Below are 19283 nucleotides of genomic sequence, written 5' to 3' on the forward strand. Positions count from 1 at the left end.
ACCCAGATTTCAACCTTGAGGACAAGGTTGAAGTTAAAGAGCGGGGTAATGTAACGAATAAAGGAGCATTAGCAAAAAGGGGAAACAAAATAGTGAGGCAAAATGACCATAAGGGGACAGAGTTAGTTAGAGAAAGTGGACACGTGGAGCATGGTCCGAATGTACAGGGTGTGAGACGCAGTAGCAGAAGACGCACTATTAGTAGGAAATGGGAGAATCATATGTAGTAGAAGATTGTGGTATTTGTCTCTCTCCTTTCTGAATTCTCATATCTCATTTCTACCTTCTTTCCCTCTTATAGTCTCTCCTCTCTTCCTCTCGCAGGTTCAAGTAGGACATCATAGCTGCTACCCTTTTTATTTGCCTCAATAATTCCATTGTTATAGCTTTATAAAAATTGTCTTACTCTCTTCCCTCTCTTACTTATGTTCTGTCACTTAATCCCTACACTTATTAATACAATTTCACTGCAATTTTGAGGCATTTATCACTGCTTACTGTCTATTGTATTGTGTTATAATTTCTGCACCCTTCCAGTGTATTTCTGAAGTTCCATTATCTTTAAATTTGGCAAAAAAAATCGTTTTTATGGAAGAAGAAGAAGAGTCGTTCATAATGCATGGTGAGTAACGTGCTTTAGAAACAGGAAGTGGTTGAATACCGTGCGTTTATTTACTCTTGAATGTGAGAGTGTAATGCGTGTATTTTATTGGACTTGTGCCAACTTGTAAGACTTATAAGTCAAAAAGACTTGTATGTGTAGCATGCCTCTTAATTTATATATCTTAGTTAATTTATTAAATAAAAAGTTAATACTAAATACACACCCAAAATAATCTTGCTTATAAACTAAATTATCTTATAATTTCTAGTTTATTAATTATATTATTTTAAAATTAAAATGATTTGATTAAATTAATTTCTCATAATATCCATGATTCATATGTTTTATTTTTTTATCTGTAAGAATAAAAATACTGATAATTTTTATTGGTTGAAAACATTAGATTCTTAGTGAATGTATTGAAATTTGAACGAGTGAGGATTAAGCTACCATTACCTACATATACAGCTTGTCAAACCGTCAAGTTGGTAGGTTGATTTAATTTTACAAAGTGATGAATAAGCAACAATACTATTTCTTTGATTAGATAATAAAGAACAAATTAAATTCAAAGATAGAGATAGATATTTCGCGCTGTCACATCTGAATGTAGATTATTCGTTACTGATTTCCATATATGCTAATTAAAGTAAATACAAATCCCAAATCCTGCACCCACCTGATTTAGAAGCTAAATAAAATACCATGCATTGGTGGATTGCATTCACATGTATGTATATATTTCACTTTAATAATGTGCAGCAGATCATTCCCATCAATTTTCTACTATTTCCTTCTAATTATTGTCTCTATTTTATTATATACAAAAAAAATTATTCATAAAAATAGTCAAACAGTATTTATAGATGACATATTAAAATTTAATTTGATAAAATATTTATTTTCTAAAAATAATTTATAAAAACTAATTTTTAAATAATATCTCTTTAAAAATTATAACATCTATATTTAATAAATTAAATTAAAAATAATTTATAATAAATATAAATAACAATCATTATATTTAATAAAATAATTTTTTAAATTTAAAAATATTATAATAAATATTAATATAAAAATTAAATTTAAATATTAATTGATATGACCAGTAAGATCGGTTACGAATTATAAGCTCGGTAACGCACCCACAATAATAGCCGAGCATTCGCAATGATCGGCATTTATTTACATAACGTCGGACATATGATTAATTTTCTCCCCAGACGTTACGACCTAGAAACAACAGTCATCCCTATCCGAACAAATATAAAAGCAAGAGACAGGAACAAAAGAGGTATGCAATCTCTCTAAGAAAAAGTCTTCATATATATTCTCTTATTGACTTGAGCGTCGGAGTGCCTTTGCAGGTACCCACCTCTCCCACTCTTCCTTTGCCGACGAAGTTTGGATCGCGCCTTAGAAGTTTGCCGACCTTACCAGAAGGACGACTTATACCTCGGCTCAAGCTGGTAAGAACATTGGCGCCCACCGTGGGGCCGAAAAAATTTGAAACATCATTTGCGGTAAGCCCCAAGATCTCCACGCACTCTCATGGCTGATGCTCCCCCGCCCACTTCATCCGAACTTTTGAGGATGGTGACTGAGCTTCAACAAGCAAACCAGCGAATGGCGGAGGACAACCAGAGAATGCAAAGCCAAATTGCGCAGTTAGTGCAAGCTCGCTTAGAGCACCATAACCATGATCATGAGAACAACGAACGGACTCATGTTTCTGAGACACCACAAAGCGACAACGAAGGAAATCAACAGAATGATGAAGCTCAGCCTGATAACGAGGAAGAACAACCTGACAACTCGGCGGGACCATTTACAGCAGATATAATGAACTTCCATCTCCCCAGACAATTCACTCTGCCGACAACTTTAACCCCATATGACGGATTGGGCGACCCAAAGCAGCATGTCAAAAAATTCCGATCTATTATGATTGTTAACGGTGCATCCGATCCAATTCTTTGTCGATGTTTTCCATCTTTTTTAGACGGTCCTGCACTTGACTGGTTTTGCTCTTTGCCTGCAGATTCGATATCCCGTTTTCAGGAGTTGGCTGCCCAATTTGAAGACCATTTTGCAGCGTCCGCAATATATCTACACGATTCTGACTATTTGACGACCATAAGGCAGGGAGCACAAGAAAGCCTGAAGGATTATATCACCCGCTTTACAAAGGTCGCCATGAGGATCCCCGACCTCCATCCAGAAGTTCATCTCCACGCCATAAAAAGCGGCCTCCGCCCTGGCAAATTTCAGGAAACTATCGCTGTGACAAATCCCAAAACTTTAGCCGAGTTTCGTGAAAAGGCCAAAGGTCAGATTGATGTCGAAGAACTCAGGCAAGCAAGGAGGACATAAAGGTCAACCACAAGCAAAGATGACGATAAGCCCCGAGATAGCAAAAAAGCATTTAAGCCGGTCCCTCGTTATGACCCATACACTCAATTCAACACAAAAAGGGATGATATTATCAAGGAGATATTGAACTCTAAACTAATTAAGCCTCCTCGCAAAGCCGGCAATTATCCAGAATCAAAGAGCGTCGACAGATCGAAGTATTGCACTTTTCACCAGAAACACGGACACACCACTGACGAATGTGTCATTGCTAAAGATCTCCTTGAACGACTAGCAAGGCAGGGGCATCTCGACAAATTTATTGCAGGGCATATCCAGAAGAACACTAGCCCCGCCCCAGATACATCAACAGCTGGCGCATCCTCAAAAGGAAAGGAAAAGGCACCGGCCCAACCTAGAGGAGTAATAAACTGTATTTCAGGGGGCTACGCTGGAGGAGGACACACAAGCTCAGCCCGAAGACGTACTTACAGAACCATGCTGGCAGTAACGGATGCCCCAAGCAATCCTCAGCCACTGACGAATGTCCCAGAAGTGACTTTCAGATCAACCGACTTTAACGGTGTTGATACCAACCTAGATGACCCTGTTGTCATCTCCATTCAGTTAGGAGACCTGATAGTAAGAAAGGTTTTACTCGACCCAGGAAGCAGTGCAGATGTCTTATTTTTCACCACCTTCGAAAAGATGAAGCCGAGCAACAATATTATGCAGCCATACCTGGGAGACCTGGTCAGATTTTCAGGAGAACGAGTTCCTGTACTGGGATCAGTGTGGTTATAAACCACACTCGGTGAGCAACCACTATATAAGACACAAGATATTCAGTATCTTGTAGTCGACTGTTTTAGCCCTTATAATGTCATTTTAGGCAGACCCTTTTTAAATAAATTTGCTGCAATCGTATCTACTGTTCACCTTTACGTCAAGTTTCCTGTGCAGGACAATGTTATAGCTACAATTCACGGAGATCTCCAGGAAGCTCGGCAATGCTACAACACGAGCTTAAAGCCATTCAAAAAAGTCGGACAATCTCATATCAACTCCATAATGTCCGAACAGATAACACCAGCCGAACTTGACCCCCGCGCTGACTTCGAAGATCGGCCTATGCCAAATGAGGAGTTAGCAAAGATTACTCTAAATGATGATCCAATGAAATTTACTTTTGTGGGCACTTCCATGAATACAGAGGACAGGAAAAGCCTTGCAAGTTTCCTACAGGAGAATGCCGACCTATTCGCATGGACCTCTGCTGATATGCCAGGAATAGATCCGTCTGTTATAACACACAAATTGGCATTAAATCCAACAGCTCGGCCGATCTCCCAGAAAAAAAGAAACCTCGGCACTGAAAAGCGACAAGCATCAATCGCCGAGGTGAAAAAACTCATCGACGCCAACTTCATCAGAGAAATCAGATTCACCGCATGGCTAACCAATATGGTTATGGTAAGAAAAAATAATGGTAAGTGGCGCATGTGCGTCGATTTTACTGATTTAAATAAAGCATGTCCTAAAGATGCCTACCCCTACCTTGTATTGATACCCTGGTTGATAACTCTTGTGGCTACGGTACTTTAAGCTTTATGGACGCATATTCTGGTTATAACCAGATCCTTATGCACTCAACAGACCAGGAAAAAACGGCTTTCATAACTGAGAATGGTAATTACTACTATAATGTTATGCCTTTTGGTCTAAAGAATGCAGGAGCCACATATCAACGGTTGATGAATAAGATCTTCCAGCAGCAAATAGGCCGGAATATAGAGGTTTACGTTGATGACATGGTCGCCAAAACAAAGCTCGGCGACTCTCATATCCAAGACCTAGCCGAAATCTTCGGACAAATCCGACGATACAATATGAGGTTAAATCCAGAAAAGTGCGCCTTCGGAGTTCAGGGAGGAAAGTTCCTCGGATTCATCCTTACTAGCCGAGGAATTGAAGCAAATCCAGAGAAATGTCAAGCAATACTCGGCATGCAAAGTCCATCCACAGTAAAGGAGGTTCAAAGGCTAACAGGACGATTAGCCGCCCTATCTAGATTTTTACCATGTTTAGCACCTAAATCCTCAAATTTTTTCCAATGTTTGAAAAAGAAAGCAAAACACTTTGAATGGAACCAAGATTGTGAAATGGCTTTCAAAAGCTTAAAAGAATTTCTTTCAAAACCCCCTGTTTTACAAAAACCAAAGTCCGGCGAGCCATTATACATATATTTGTCTATTACTGATGTTGCCATTAGTTCTGCTCTTGTAACAGAAACAGATAAGAACCAACAGCCAGTCTATTTTGTGAGCAAGTCCTTACAGAACGCCGAACTTCGCTACCCAAGGTTGGAAAAGCTCGCCTTAGCCCTAGTATTCTCATCAAGACGCCTCCGACCATATTTCCAGAGCCACACGATCATCGTCAGAACGGGACAACCTTTACGGCAGGTTCTTTCGAAACCCGAGCTGGCAGGAAGACTAATTAAATGGGCCATTGAGTTGTCGGAATTTGACATTCAATATCAGCCAAGAGGGTCGATCAAGTCCCAATACCTAGTTGACTTTGTTGCCGAGCTCACGGAACCATGGTCAGACGCATCAGGTCCAAGGTGGACCTTGTTCGTAGACGGAGCTTCCAATCCTCAAGGCGCTGGCGCTGGAATACTACTCGAAAGCTCGGATGGCATAGTGCTCGAGCATTCCCTCAGATTTTCATTCAAGGCCAGCAATAACCAGTCCGAATACGAGGCCCTCATAGCAGGGCTCAGGTTAGCCACCGATTTACATATCGATAATTTAAAAGTTTACTGCGATTCATTATTAGTCGTTCAACAGGTGAACCACAGTTTTCAAACAAAAGACCCGATCTTATTGAAGTACTTGGATATTGTCCAACAACTACTAAAAAATTTTTCAACAATCCACATTATTCACATACCTAGGGAGCAAAACCATAGGGCGGATATTTTGTCAAAATTAGCAACCACACAAGCCCACACCACTACTATTTTACAGTCAACTCTAGATAAGCTGAGCATTGATGCACTTAATGTTCTAAACATAGTTAATAAAGATAGTTGGCAACACCCTTACATTCAGTACCTCCGTTCTGGATCCATTCCGAAAGATATTGAAAATAAAGGCAAATTCAGAAGACAAGCCTCCTATTATACATTGTTAAATGATAATCTGTATAGGCGAGGATACTCTCGACCTTTGTTAAAATGTTTGAACAGGGTAGAGGCCGACCTTGTCTTATCCGAGGCTCACGAAGGCATTTGTGGAATACACTCTGGAGCTCGAAGCCTGTCACAGAAAATTCTTCGAGCCGGCTTTTACTGGCCAACGATATGGGAAGATAGCAAACACAAGGTCAGAACATGCGATAATTGTCAGAAGCATTCGCCGACCATTCATCTACCAGCAGAGCATCTTCATCATTCAACGGTAAGCTGGCCATTTGACAAATGGGGAATAGATATTCTAGGACCATTCCCTACTGCTCCAAGACATGTAAAATATTTGGTAGTTGCAATTGATTATTTTTCCAAATGGATCGAGGCACAACCTTTAGCAAAAATCACATCAGCACAAATGATAAGCTTCGTTTGGAAAAGCATAATATGCAGATTTGGTATACCAAGTCACATTACAACTGACAATGGTCGTCAGTTTATCGACCAAAGTTTTAAAGCTTTTTTGCAGAATCTAAAAATAAAACAACATTTTTCTTCCGTCGAACATCCACAGTCCAATGGGTTAGCAGAAGCTGCTAATAAGGTCATTCTCCAGGCTTTGCGAAAAAAGCTCGACAGTGCAAAAGGGTTATGGGCCGAGCTTGTCCCAGAAGTATTATGGGCGTATAATACTACAGCTCATTCAACAACAAAGGAAACCCCATTTCGTTTGGTCTATGGATCTGAAGCCATGATCCCTATAGAAGTGTCACAGGGCTCAATGCGGACGTTAGCTAAAGAACACGATCAAGCTCGGCAAACAGAGCTCGACTTAATCGAAGAAATACGAGAAACAGCAGCCATTCGGCACCGAGCATTACAGCAGCAACTTAGCCGACGATATGGGCAAAAGGTGATCCCAAGATCCTTCAGCACTGGTGATTTAGTACTCAGAAAAACAGAGCAAGCTCGCCGACCTCCCTCCCATGGGAAGCTCGCCACAGCATGGGATGGTCCGTACAGAATATCCGAAGTCCTCGGCAGAGGAGCATACAAGTTGGAAGACATAAATGGCACTAAACTCCCTAGCACATGGAACGTCGGGTCCCTGAAGCGATATTACAGTTAGTAAAACAGCAGCCCAGTACTCTTTTTCCTACCATGAGAATTTTTTCCAAAGGGTTTTTGCTCGTGAAGGTTTTAATGAGGCTGGCTTACCTTGAACAATTAAGATATTTTACAGGTACTGCTGTTTATAAAATGTAATTTTTATTTTATTTCATACACACTCATTAAGCAGATCACTCATTCCCCGAAAGGGACTTATTCCACGCAACGATACACTCCTTTAAAGGAGAAACCGATGATATCTAAAGTCGCATTACTACAATAACGAATGCGCAAATAACATAACCATAACTGTCATTCAAGCCATCTAAGGGCAACAAAATACATGATTGGGAAACAGACAACCCTAATCAAAGCAGTTTTTCACAAATAAGTACTTAAGTACAAAATACTAATGTTCAGCAAAAGAAACCAAATTTTTGCTTTGAACAGTTAAACCTTTCAGATATGCAACAAAAAGCAAGTTACTAAAGCTACACAAAGAAAATATCAGTCAACCAAATTATCGTCTCCCTCCTCACCAGTCTCTTCGTCATCGACGAGTTTACCATCCGAATTATCTTGCCAGGATCCATAGCTGAAAAATCTTCATCCGGAAACAGAAACCTTGCTTGATTAACAGCTCGTTGAAACCCCTCAGCAAAAGCATCCAAAATATCACCTTCCTTACGACTCTCAAGCTCTTTCATCTTCGCCGACACCTCGATAACTTGATCACTCAAACTCGTCAAGTCATTTTCTTTTTTCTTCAGCAAACTAGAAATCTCTTCATGACATTCTTTTTCCGCTTTCAAATCAGTCTCAACCTCAGATAACCTTTTTTTCAAATCACTTACATTCGTTTCCTTCAGCAAAAGTTGCTCCTTTAACTCGGCAACTCGGGAGGCCTCACCAATCGACTTCCTATGTTTTTTCTCCTGACTCCGCCCAATGCTAGCTAGCCGAAAACCTAGTACCTAATATTCACAATTCAGTGTTCAGCCCTCAAACACATTTAAAAAAAAAAGAGAGAAGAAACAGAAAAAGAAACCTGTAGAAACTGATCAACCCCTATATCCCCAGCCTCCTCCACTCGCCTAATATCTGTCACAGTCTGAACGACTTCATCGGCCACAATGTTGAAGGGAAACTTCTTGTTCCACACTGACGAACTCTCCCCCTCCTCTTCAAATAGGTGTAGCCTCTCCTGCTTTGTCAAAAAGTTTGATAAATCTTCCAACTGAACGCTTTCGTCCTTACCTTGTACATCATCTGGCAGAGCTGACTCTGACTTCCTTTTTTTAAAAACAATCGCCTTCTTCCTCGGCGGGGCTGATTAACTTCGGCACCTCCATCAGCCTTGTCTTGATTGGACGACGATCCCTCAAAGTTTTTGGTCTTAAATCGAGACCTCAGGCTAGATGCAGTTACCCCGGGAAAATTACCAGCTGCGACATTAAAGCATTATTTGGTCAATTCATCAACAAATGTTAAAACCAACAAACAGTCTTTTCAACGTCTTACCAAAATATTTTATAACCGAACTCTTATCTTCTTCCCAAGGAAGCAGATCCGAAACCGAAATTAAACCACCTTTATCAACCATCTCTATCAGAAACGAAATTATACATTCATTTTGACTGTTTATGAACTCGGGACCTAGTATGTGTTGCGGGTGGCAACACCAGTATATGGAAAATTTTTCCCCCAAATGCTCGTCAATGTAAAATGGAAATTCCTCATCAGCCGATTTTACTTTCAGAAACATTTCTTTGAAATCTTTAAACGACGATTTATAAAGCTTGAAAACAGAAAAACCCGGTGTACTATTCAGATTAATCCACAGACCTTTCCATACCCCTTTAGCTTGAAATAAGCAAAAAAACAGTTCTAAATCTGCTTCAATTTCAAGAAAATCCATCAAAGCTTGAAAACACCTGATAAAAGCCCAGCCATTTGGGTGTATTTGAGAGGGAGCGCAATTCATTTGTTTCAACACATTACATTCAAAACTAGTGAAAGGAAGCTTCACTCGCAACTCCTCCATGACACAACTATACATATAAAAACTTTCAAAATCATTTTATCTATGAAAAACACGATCAGACCAACTGCATGGCAGCAGTTCCACCCGAAACCCAGCCCTAACTATCCTACCCAGATTTACCCTATTGACACTCTCAATATCAGAAAACAATGAACCCCGTATGTGAACGTCTCTCTCAACCCAGCTATAATCCTCATTGTTTTCAACTTGAGGTAACAATTTTTTCTTTTTATCACCCATTCTCAGTGAAAGATTAGAAGCAGAAGAGGTAAAGAAGGTTTACTAACCTCTGGTACTCATGCTTCTATGAAAACCTGATGCTTCCCACTTAAACAGAATAGCAAAGGAACCAACCTTCATCCGAAGCCACTAATTAAATGAACTTTTCAGTTCCATGAATTAATCTACACCGTTTACCTAAAACCCACTTAGAACGGTTATGGAACAACTTGGAAAGTTGAACCCAGTCATAATAATGACTACGCACAAGACCCAATAAAACAAACCGTTTCATAATAACTTCACACTTCTCTATTTATAAAAAGTATTTCTGAGTGAACCACGTTGACCTGGGGCTCCATACACCGAGCTATAACTCGTCAAAAAGCTCAACCCGTCTCCTCAAGACCAGGCTAAGCTTGGGGGCTGTGATATGACCAGTAAGATCGGTTACGAATTATAAGCTCGGTAACGCACCCACAATAATAGCCGAGCATTCGCAATGATCGGCATTTATTTACATAACGTCGGACATATGATTAATTTTCTCCCCAGACGTTACGACCTAGAAACAACAGTCATCCCTATCCGAACAAATATAAAAGCAAGAGACAGGAACAAAAGAGGTATGCAATCTCTCTAAGAAAAAGTCTTCATATATATTCTCTTATTGACTTGAGCGTTGGAGTGCCTTTGCAGGTACCCACCTCTCCCACTCTTCCTTTGCCGACGAAATTTGGATCGCGCCTTAGAAATTTACCGACCTTACCAGAAGGACGACTTATACCTCGACTCAAGCTGGTAAGAACATTAATTAATATATAAAATTATATTAAACTTTTTAATTTTAATAAACACAAACCATACTTTAGATATCTACTCAAAATGCTGCAATCTTCAATGTTAACTTGCGTGCGTCGTTGAAATTCAATGAATCTCTGAGCAACTGAGATAATCGGTTATTAGCATAAAGCTTCACAAATAAACGAAGTCCATTTTTTCTTTGAACGTCAGACATAAAATAAATAGGAATTGAAACATCGTCTTCACAATTTCTAAATAGAGAATGCATTTAAATAATTTTAAGTGATATGATATTGATAAGACCTCTTAATAAAATTTGACTCTTTTAAAGAATTAAAAAAGTTGTTAGACATATTATTAGAAGGTCCAATCCTATCTCTACTCTAATAAATAAATAATAATAATGCTAGGTACAATCCTTCACATGATGGATGAACAAATCCGGTCAACAACTCGGTTCATAAACAGCTAGTCTTTCATTAATGATTTTCGGTTTTATGGTAATTAATTGGCTTTAATAATTTTTCAGTGAGGGGTTTTGACCTAGACTTTGATACATATGAAGCCTAACTTATGAATTATATGTAGCTTAATTAACAATTATGAAGTTGTAACAAATTATTTGCTCCAATTAAAAAATAAAAAAAAAATTGCCAATATATGCAAATGCTGCATTTTACCGATGAAGTCTGAATTCTACTATCTATTTTGTCTTTATGTTTTATTCTTTAAAAAAAAAAGACAGATAGATCCTAACTTTTTAAATTTTTGACAAATACATCTTTGACAAAATTTAAATACAAAAAAGTTTCTGACTTTAATAAATGGAGGACAATTTAGCCTTCTGTCTATTTGCCTCTCATACACCAAACGGAACTGGCTGACGTGGCTAAAACGGTGTCCAGGTGTCTGTTACGGTACCACGCTGGAAGGAGAATAAAGTTCGAAGGACAAATAAGTCATTGACGTCATTTTACAAATAAAGTTCGAAAGATAAATAGGTCATTGAGAATTTTTTTTTCATTATGCTTCTATTATGCTTCTATTATGAGAATTTAGTTTATAAAATTATGCTTGTATTTTGAAATCTAGTTAACTTGTTGTATTTTACAATTTAAATTATTTGTATTAAAATTGCAGAAATTGAGCTTGTTCTGTTTCTACTTTTTTTCTTAAATTGCATTAGTTCAGATTTAGTGCATTTGTGTATTATATTAGAATTTGTTAAATTGCATTAGTTCAGTTTTCATCATACTAGTGGCATTAGTTAGCATCATTTCATTTATGCATCAAGTTAGTATTAGTTCATTTGTGCATCATTCATGTATTAAGTTAGCATTAGTGCATTTGTGTATTATATTAGAACTAGTATTTTTATCAATAATAACATTACGAGAATAAATTTTTTTTAAAATTATAGTTCACTTTGTTCTAACAGTATAAATTATGCATGACACAAAAGATTTATAAAATTAAACTACTTTTACAAAAAAGTCGTAAGTTGACAAAAGTTTCTGACTAAGAAGATCAAGATATCTGCAGATAAAAGATTAAATAATAAGATTTTTAGTTATTATTTTTATATGAAAAAGTCTAATTTTTTATTAATAATTAATTTTAACATTCGTTATCTAAAATTTAAAATAATTTAATGTGTATACTTTTACATTTAAAATATTTTAATTATAAAAAATATCGAATGACATATTTTAATTTGTCAAATTACTAATATAAAATATAATTATATATAGAGTAAAAATAGTAGAGAGAAATATAAAAATGGAGAGAGGTAGATGAGAGAATTTAAGAAAAAAGTTTATTAATTTTAAAAAAAAAAATTTTGAAGGACCTATTTGTTCTTCGAACTTTATTCTCCTTTCAGCGTGGCACCGTAACGAACACCTGGACATCGATTCAGCCACGTCAGCCAGTTCTATTTTGTGTATAAAAAGCAAATAAAGAGAATGACTAAATTGTCCTCCGTTTATTAAAATCAGAGACTATTTTGTATTTAAATTTTATCAAAAATATATTTGTCAAAAATTTAAAAAATCTGGCATCTATCTGTCTTTTTTCCATTCCTTTAATAGGTTAGGCTGGGTTCTCAAACATGAATGAATACTATCAAGTATATATGCAATATCAGTTAGAAAACTTCTAATGTTGATATATCAATTGTATATCGTCACCTAACATATAATTCAATTAACTTTCTTGAAAAATGTATTGGTGTCGCTATTTTACTTAATTTCCTCATCCATTAGCTTGATCAATACACTACGGAGCTAAACCCCATTAAATTCTTCATTTTTCAAATAAATATGGTCCCGAACCGGGGTACGTAAACTTTTTGAACTCCTTCGTAAGGCCATAACACATTAACACATAATTGTGGAGTCACTTGTTTTCTACGGTAGAAGATATAATTATTTACGTATTTTGTTTTATTAGTTTAAATTTTTACCAAAACTTATTTTAGTATTTGTTAATTTAAAAAAAAATTAGTATAAGGCAAATAAAAAAAATACAAAAATAAATACGCAAATTAAAAAAAAAAAAGACTTTTATATAAAACTCAAAGTGAATTAAATCGATTCATGAATTAACTCGAATTTGACTTATTTACAGCTCAATAAACCGAGCTCATGAATTTATGAGCCAAATTTAATTAATTCGGAATTTGAGCTCATATATTAAGAGTTTGTTTAGCGCCATTCTCGTTAAAGATATGTTTTTAAATGATATTTTTTTAAAAGATATTTTACAAAAGTAAAAGTGATTTTATGTTTGGATATCTCATGTAAAAAGATTTTTTTATTTATCAATTATGTTTGAATAAAATAAGATAAAAGTACTTTTTTGTTCATTTATTATGTGAAAAACATCTTTTTTTAAGAAAAAATATCTTTTAAAAAAAGAGGTAAATTGTAACTTCTCAAAAAAATATTTTTATTTTTATTTTTCTAATACTTTTATTTTTACTATTAGAAATTTGCTAAACACACTAAATTTTTTTATTATTAAAAAAATATTTTTTTTATCGATTTAATAGCGTCCAAACAAGCACTAAATGAACCAAACTTAAACTTAGATATATAAGCTCAACTCATTGACTCATAAGATGACTCAATTATATATTACTTATTAATTTTATTTAATTATATTAATAATATATTATAAATTTTATACTTTTAATTTATAGTAATAATATATAATGGAAAAGTCTAGGGGCCAGCAACTTTGTTAAATTTTGACCAGCATATAACCAGCAAAGAAAAGTGAACCGTTGGATGAAAGCTCACACTAATCTCACACCATTAAAATCATTATTGATGGCTATTTGATGGCTAAAAATCACAAAAATTGCTAGCCCCTTAACATTCCTCATATATAATTTTACATATGTAAATAATTTTTACATATAATTATGATAGTTAATATAAATTATAATTAATAAACAGACAATATGGATAAGTGATAGTTTTTCTTATACATCATTTATAATTTATTTATATAGAATTATAGATTATATTTCTATTATTTGAGTCTATTTATAACCTTAAACTAATTTATAAATTTTTGGTGAGTCAAATTTAAACTTTATAAATAAATTTAATTGTTAATCAATCAAATTTAATTTTCATGAATCAAGTTTAACTTTAACCTAACTTAATTTAATTCATCACACTCTTAACTCTATATTCTTATATGAAAGAACGTTAGAAATATAATTATTTTATAATTTTAATAATACCTTTTAAATATTACTAAAATTAATAGCCATTATAATGACATAATGCATGCAGATCATATATATATATATATATATATATATATATATATTCACTTATATATTTTAGGTGTTTTTTTATTAATTTATATGTATCGGTATGATAAATAAAATAAACAAAATAAAGATTATCAATGTATTATATTTTTTAGTCATTATTTTTTATTTATTTTTATAAAAAATATTATATTAAAATATGTACTAAAATTTTCTTATAAATAATTGTAGATAGACATATAAATTTTTCAGTTTATCTATACATTTAAGTGTTTTGGCAATTAAGTTTAATTAAGTTGGACCAAATTAAAAAAAAAAAAACTATTTTCATCATACTAACTTATACATACGTGCATTTCAATAATGCAAAATATACTCTTCTTTATCTTCGTCTTCATCTTTTATTTCTCTTTTTTTATTTCTTTCTCCTCTTCTTCCTCCTTCTTTCAAAAAAAAAATTATAATCTACGTAATAATTATTTATTTATTTATTTTATCTATTGCATCGATACATATAAATATAATAATAGTATGATAATTGAGAATATTAAATGAGATTTGAGAATAATTAGTTATTCTATTTTTGAATTTGAATTATAAATTTGGATGAGATCCAAATCGATTATGTTTTAAATTGTTATGATATGATTCATAAAATTTGAAATATTCAGATTTAGAATTTTAAGATATGATTCAAATTTGAATTGAGATTAAATTTAAAATCAGTAACAAATCTCATACTATATATATGTATGCCAAGTGTTTTATTCTTTTACCTCTACGCACATAAATGTATGTGAGCCTAATTCTTTGAGAAGAATTTTATGGCGTGCAAATAGTTGTAAGAGGTTCCTCAATTTAGATCAGATGTCCATTGATCAAGGAGTTGACAGTAAAGATTGGTCTCTGTGTGGATATGCATAGCGCCTTCGTACTATCGAAGGAGAAAGTGATTTTTACTAAAATATCTAAAGGTATTTAGATCTGATCTATATATATTAAATTATTGGAATAAAATTTAAGCACAAAATAGATCTTTAAGGATTACTTTCTTTTCTTCTGCTGCGTGTTATAAACACATGGTAATCCTTCAATTTTTATAAAAATATTATATTAAAATATGTACTAAAATTTTCTTATAAATAATTGTAGATAGACATATAAATTTTTCAGTTTATCTATACATTTAAGTGTTTTGGCAATTAAGTTTAATTAAGTTGAACCAAATTAAAAAAAAAAAAACTATTTTCATCATAGTAACTTATAGGGTCAATTTTTTGGATATGGAGCTCGTATGTGAGCTTTTCATGGATATGGAGTTAAGGTGGGTTAGACATGGATGTGGGGCAGAATTTTGGCAGGTTTTGGGAGGAGGACTCGGACGGTCCGAGTTCTCTGTTCGTGGCTATGGTAAACCGGAAGACGCACGGTCCGAGTTGGGGGGGGGGGGGAATCGGACCCTGCGAGATGGCATAGGGGAGGTACAACACGCAAGGTCCGAGTTGCGTGCATGGAGTGGATTCGGACCGTCCGTTTTGGCTGGGGATGGCAGAACCGGTTTATGAACACGCATGGTCCGATTTGGTTGCTTAGTATATTTTTGAATGAAGTTAACCTAGTCGGATGGTCCGAGTTGAGTATAGAGTGTATATAAAAGTGTGCAACGAGTTAGCGTTTGGGGACCCTTCTTCTTCCCCTTCTTATGCGCCGCTTCGTTCCTCTGTTTCCTTCTTCTGGATCTCTTATATGCTTGTTCAAAATCAAAGGAGTGTGTAGTTAGTGTTATGTTTTTTTTTTTGTGAGTAGGAGAAATGAGTGATAGAGTACTAATAAAGGTGTATTATTTTGGTCAAATTTTATTAGAAACATCTGAAGGGGTAAAATTTATTTGTGAAAATCCAATAGATGTTGTTATTCCTTTTATCATTTCCTTTGAAGAACTGAAAGGTTTGATCTGTGAAAAGATTGATTCTGAGGGGGCAAAAAAAATATCCTGTGTTCTATACAGATATCCCGTACCGGTATTTGGTGGGTTTGTCCAATTTCAAACAAGATATGTGACGGACGAAGCGAGCATGCAGGAGATGTTTTCAATGTATATTGAAAACCGGGCACAGATCTCGTTTATCGAGTTGTATGTTGAGTTTGAACAATCTGAGGCAGACCGAAACATTCTACGGGAAGATTATAATAGTGACAGTGAAGAAGAGTTCGAAAGCAACTACGAATGTGTTGGTGCAGATGGAGATGACGATCATGGTGAGGGAAATATGGATCCGGATGTGACAGAGGTGGCAGATGCACTCGCAAACGATATGCCGTTTGGGGAGCCTTCATTCATGCGAGTTCTGGACTTGGAAGCCATGCATGTTCCGGAGTTTCCGGAATATATGACTGCAGGTACGTTAATATTTAAATTATTGTCTTTTTTATTTATTTATTGAATTATTTATGAATGAATTATTATTTATTACCCATTATTTAAGCATGCGTGGATGTCATGTATGTGTTAGACATTGAACCGGTTGACCTGATCCTATGTAAAAAAAAATTTTAAAATAGTAGGAAGTTAAAAAAATAAAAGTCAACATATGTGTTAAGTAATGTTTGAAACATATCACATTATTTTAAACGAATATAGAACATAGAATTTAATATTTTATTATTATTTACGTTAGGGTCTGATTTATGTCATACTTGATGCAGTTAATATTGATTTAGTATGGTTTTGAAATATATATGTATTTATTGAAATTTTTCCCATGCTTGTTGTCCTGGCAGAAGTTCCTATTGTCGCAGATGGTGAATTTGCTGTTGGGATGGAGTTTAGTTCCCGGGAAGCTGTTATTAAGGCAATAAAAGAGTATACCATACGACGAAGCGTAGATTACCGGGTTTATGAGTCTGAGCCTTTGACATTTTATGCCAAGTGTACACAGTATGGGTCAGGGTGTGATTGGCTTATCAGGGTTAGTCTGATCAGCAGGAAGTATTGTTGGGTTATAAGGAGGTATAATGGTAGTCACACTTGTACCAGAGCCACCATTTCACAGGATCATGCGAAGCTGGACTCCATCACAATTGCAGAAGCAATAAAGCCATTGGTTGAGGCTGATCCCTCCTTAAAGGTAAAGTCCGTTATAGCAGAAGTGCAATCGAAGTTTAACTATACTGTTAGCTATCGGAAAGCATGGTTGGCTAAGCAAAGGGCAGTAGAAAAAATATTTGGAGGTTGGGAGGCATCGTACGAAGCGTTGCCTATATGGTTTCAGGCCATGTGTCATAAGGAACCATCAGCTGTTGTCCATTTTGAGACTATGCCTGCATACCAAGGCGATGACTTGGTTGGTCATATTCGGGTACTGCATAGAGTATTTTGGAGTTATTACCCCTGTATCAGGGCATTCAGACATTGTAAGCCAGTTGTCCAGGTGGATGGGACTCACTTGTACGGAAAGTATAAGGGTTGTCTCCTAGTCGCAGTCTCACAGGATGGCAACAACAACATCGTTCCAATTGCGTTTGCTATTGTCGAGAGAGAGACTTCTGATGCGTGGCACTTTTTCCTTAGTAACTTGCGTCAACATGTTGTCACTCGGGATGGTGTGGGACTGATATCGGACCGACACGAATCCATCAATGCAGCTGTGGAACGGAGTAACGGAGCATGGTCACCTCCTAGAGCTTTTCATATGTTCTGCATCAGGCATATAGAGTCGAATTTTCTGCGGAAATTCAAGGCACCGTACCTCCAAAAATTGGTCGTCAACATTGGTAATAATTTAAGTAACTTATTAACAGTAGTTAAATATTAATATTTGTTTTCGACTTTTATGATTTTTTTTTTCTTTGGTTTCCTCTAGGATATTCCAGGACGGTGCGGGAGTATGAAGTGCGTTACCAGCGATTACGGGAACGGGGGGAAGCGTATACCAACTGGTTAAACCGAATTCCTCGCGAACAGTACGCATTGGCGTTTGATGGTGGATACCGATGGGGTCACATGACAACGAATCTAGTGGAATGCATCAATTCAGTGTTGAAGGGTGCACGCAATCTTCCTATTACTGCTCTTGTCAAGGCAACATTCTACAGGCTAAACGAGCTTTTCACCAGAAAAAGAGCAGAGGCAGAAGCGCGGATTAATGCTGGCCATGTGTTCTCCGAAGTCGTGACCTCGAAGTTGCATGCAAACCAACTTGCATCAGGAAACATACAGGTCAGTTGCTTTGACCGGCAGAATGAGGTCTTCGAGGTGCGTGAGATGCCAAGCGGACTGGAGTTTGCAGTCGATCTACGCGCCCTTCGATGTGATTGTGGTGAGTTCCAGGTGGACCGGATCCCCTGCAGACATGTGTTCGCATGTTGCGCAAACCAGCGACTGGATTGGAAGCTATATGTGCATGATGTGTATAAGATGGACCAAGTTCGGCGGGTGTACCGAGCAAGATTTAGGCCACTAGGTAACCCGACGACGTGGCCTGCGTACAACGGTCCTCGCTACGTACCGAATCCGTATCTGAGACGTGTCTCGAAAGGGCGCCCCAGGATGACGCGTTTCTTGAATGAGATGGACACGCGAATGTTACGTCGTCCTAGGCGATGTACGCTATGTGGAGCTGAGGGACACAGTCGTAGTAGATGCCGTCAGTCAGCTGGTAGAACTGCCGACGGAGATGCTCAGTAGGTTCACATTGTGGTTGGTGTGGCACGTCACTATTATGTCATGGGTTGTCATTTTGATAGAACTTGACCTGATATGTGGAACATTATGTAATGTTTTTCTGATGTTTTTATGTTAAAACGGTTTATGTATTGCAATGTGTTCCTTGTAGAACTGGCCGGTCCGGTTCAACCGGATTTTATGAATGACCCGTCTGGTCCGGTTCAATCTGATTTTCTGAAAAAACCGGCCGATCCGCTTCAATCTGATTTTTTGAATGAATTGGCCTTTTCGGTGCAATCTGATTGTATAAATGAACCGGCCGGTCCGGTCCAATTGGGTTGTATACATGAACCGGCCGGTCCGGTTCAATCTATTATTCGAAATGAACCGTCCGGTCCGGTGCAATCTGATTTTATGAATGAAATGGTCTGTCCGGTTCAAGCTGATTTTATGAATGAACCGGCCGGTCCGGTTCACTCTGATTGTATAACTGAACCGGTCGGT

At 36.4% G+C, this 19283-nt stretch overlaps 2 protein-coding genes across 2 annotated transcripts; both read left to right on the plus strand.

The window, feature by feature from the left end:
• Positions 1-2155: 2155 nt before the first annotated feature.
• On the plus strand, positions 2156-7278 carry LOC107616323 (uncharacterized). The gene is made up of 4 exons (XM_088499368.1): positions 2156-2958; positions 3079-3736; positions 3920-4429; positions 4594-7278. The coding sequence occupies exons 1-4, from the start codon at positions 2156-2158 to the stop codon at positions 7276-7278; spliced, it is 4656 nt and encodes a 1551-aa protein (XP_088355494.1).
• Positions 7279-15924: 8646 nt separating this feature from the next.
• On the plus strand, positions 15925-18800 carry LOC148546798 (uncharacterized). Its single transcript, XM_088500539.1, has 3 exons — positions 15925-16513; positions 16895-17887; positions 17977-18800. Exons 1-3 carry the CDS (start codon positions 15925-15927, stop codon positions 18798-18800), a joined length of 2406 nt encoding a protein of 801 aa, XP_088356665.1.
• The last annotated feature ends 483 nt before the right edge of the window (positions 18801-19283 follow it).

Source organism: Arachis ipaensis, chromosome B9, assembly GCF_059453495.1.
Source record: "Arachis ipaensis isolate K30076 ecotype BB chromosome B9, ASM5945349v1, whole genome shotgun sequence".
Lineage (NCBI taxonomy): Eukaryota > Viridiplantae > Streptophyta > Magnoliopsida > Fabales > Fabaceae > Arachis > Arachis ipaensis.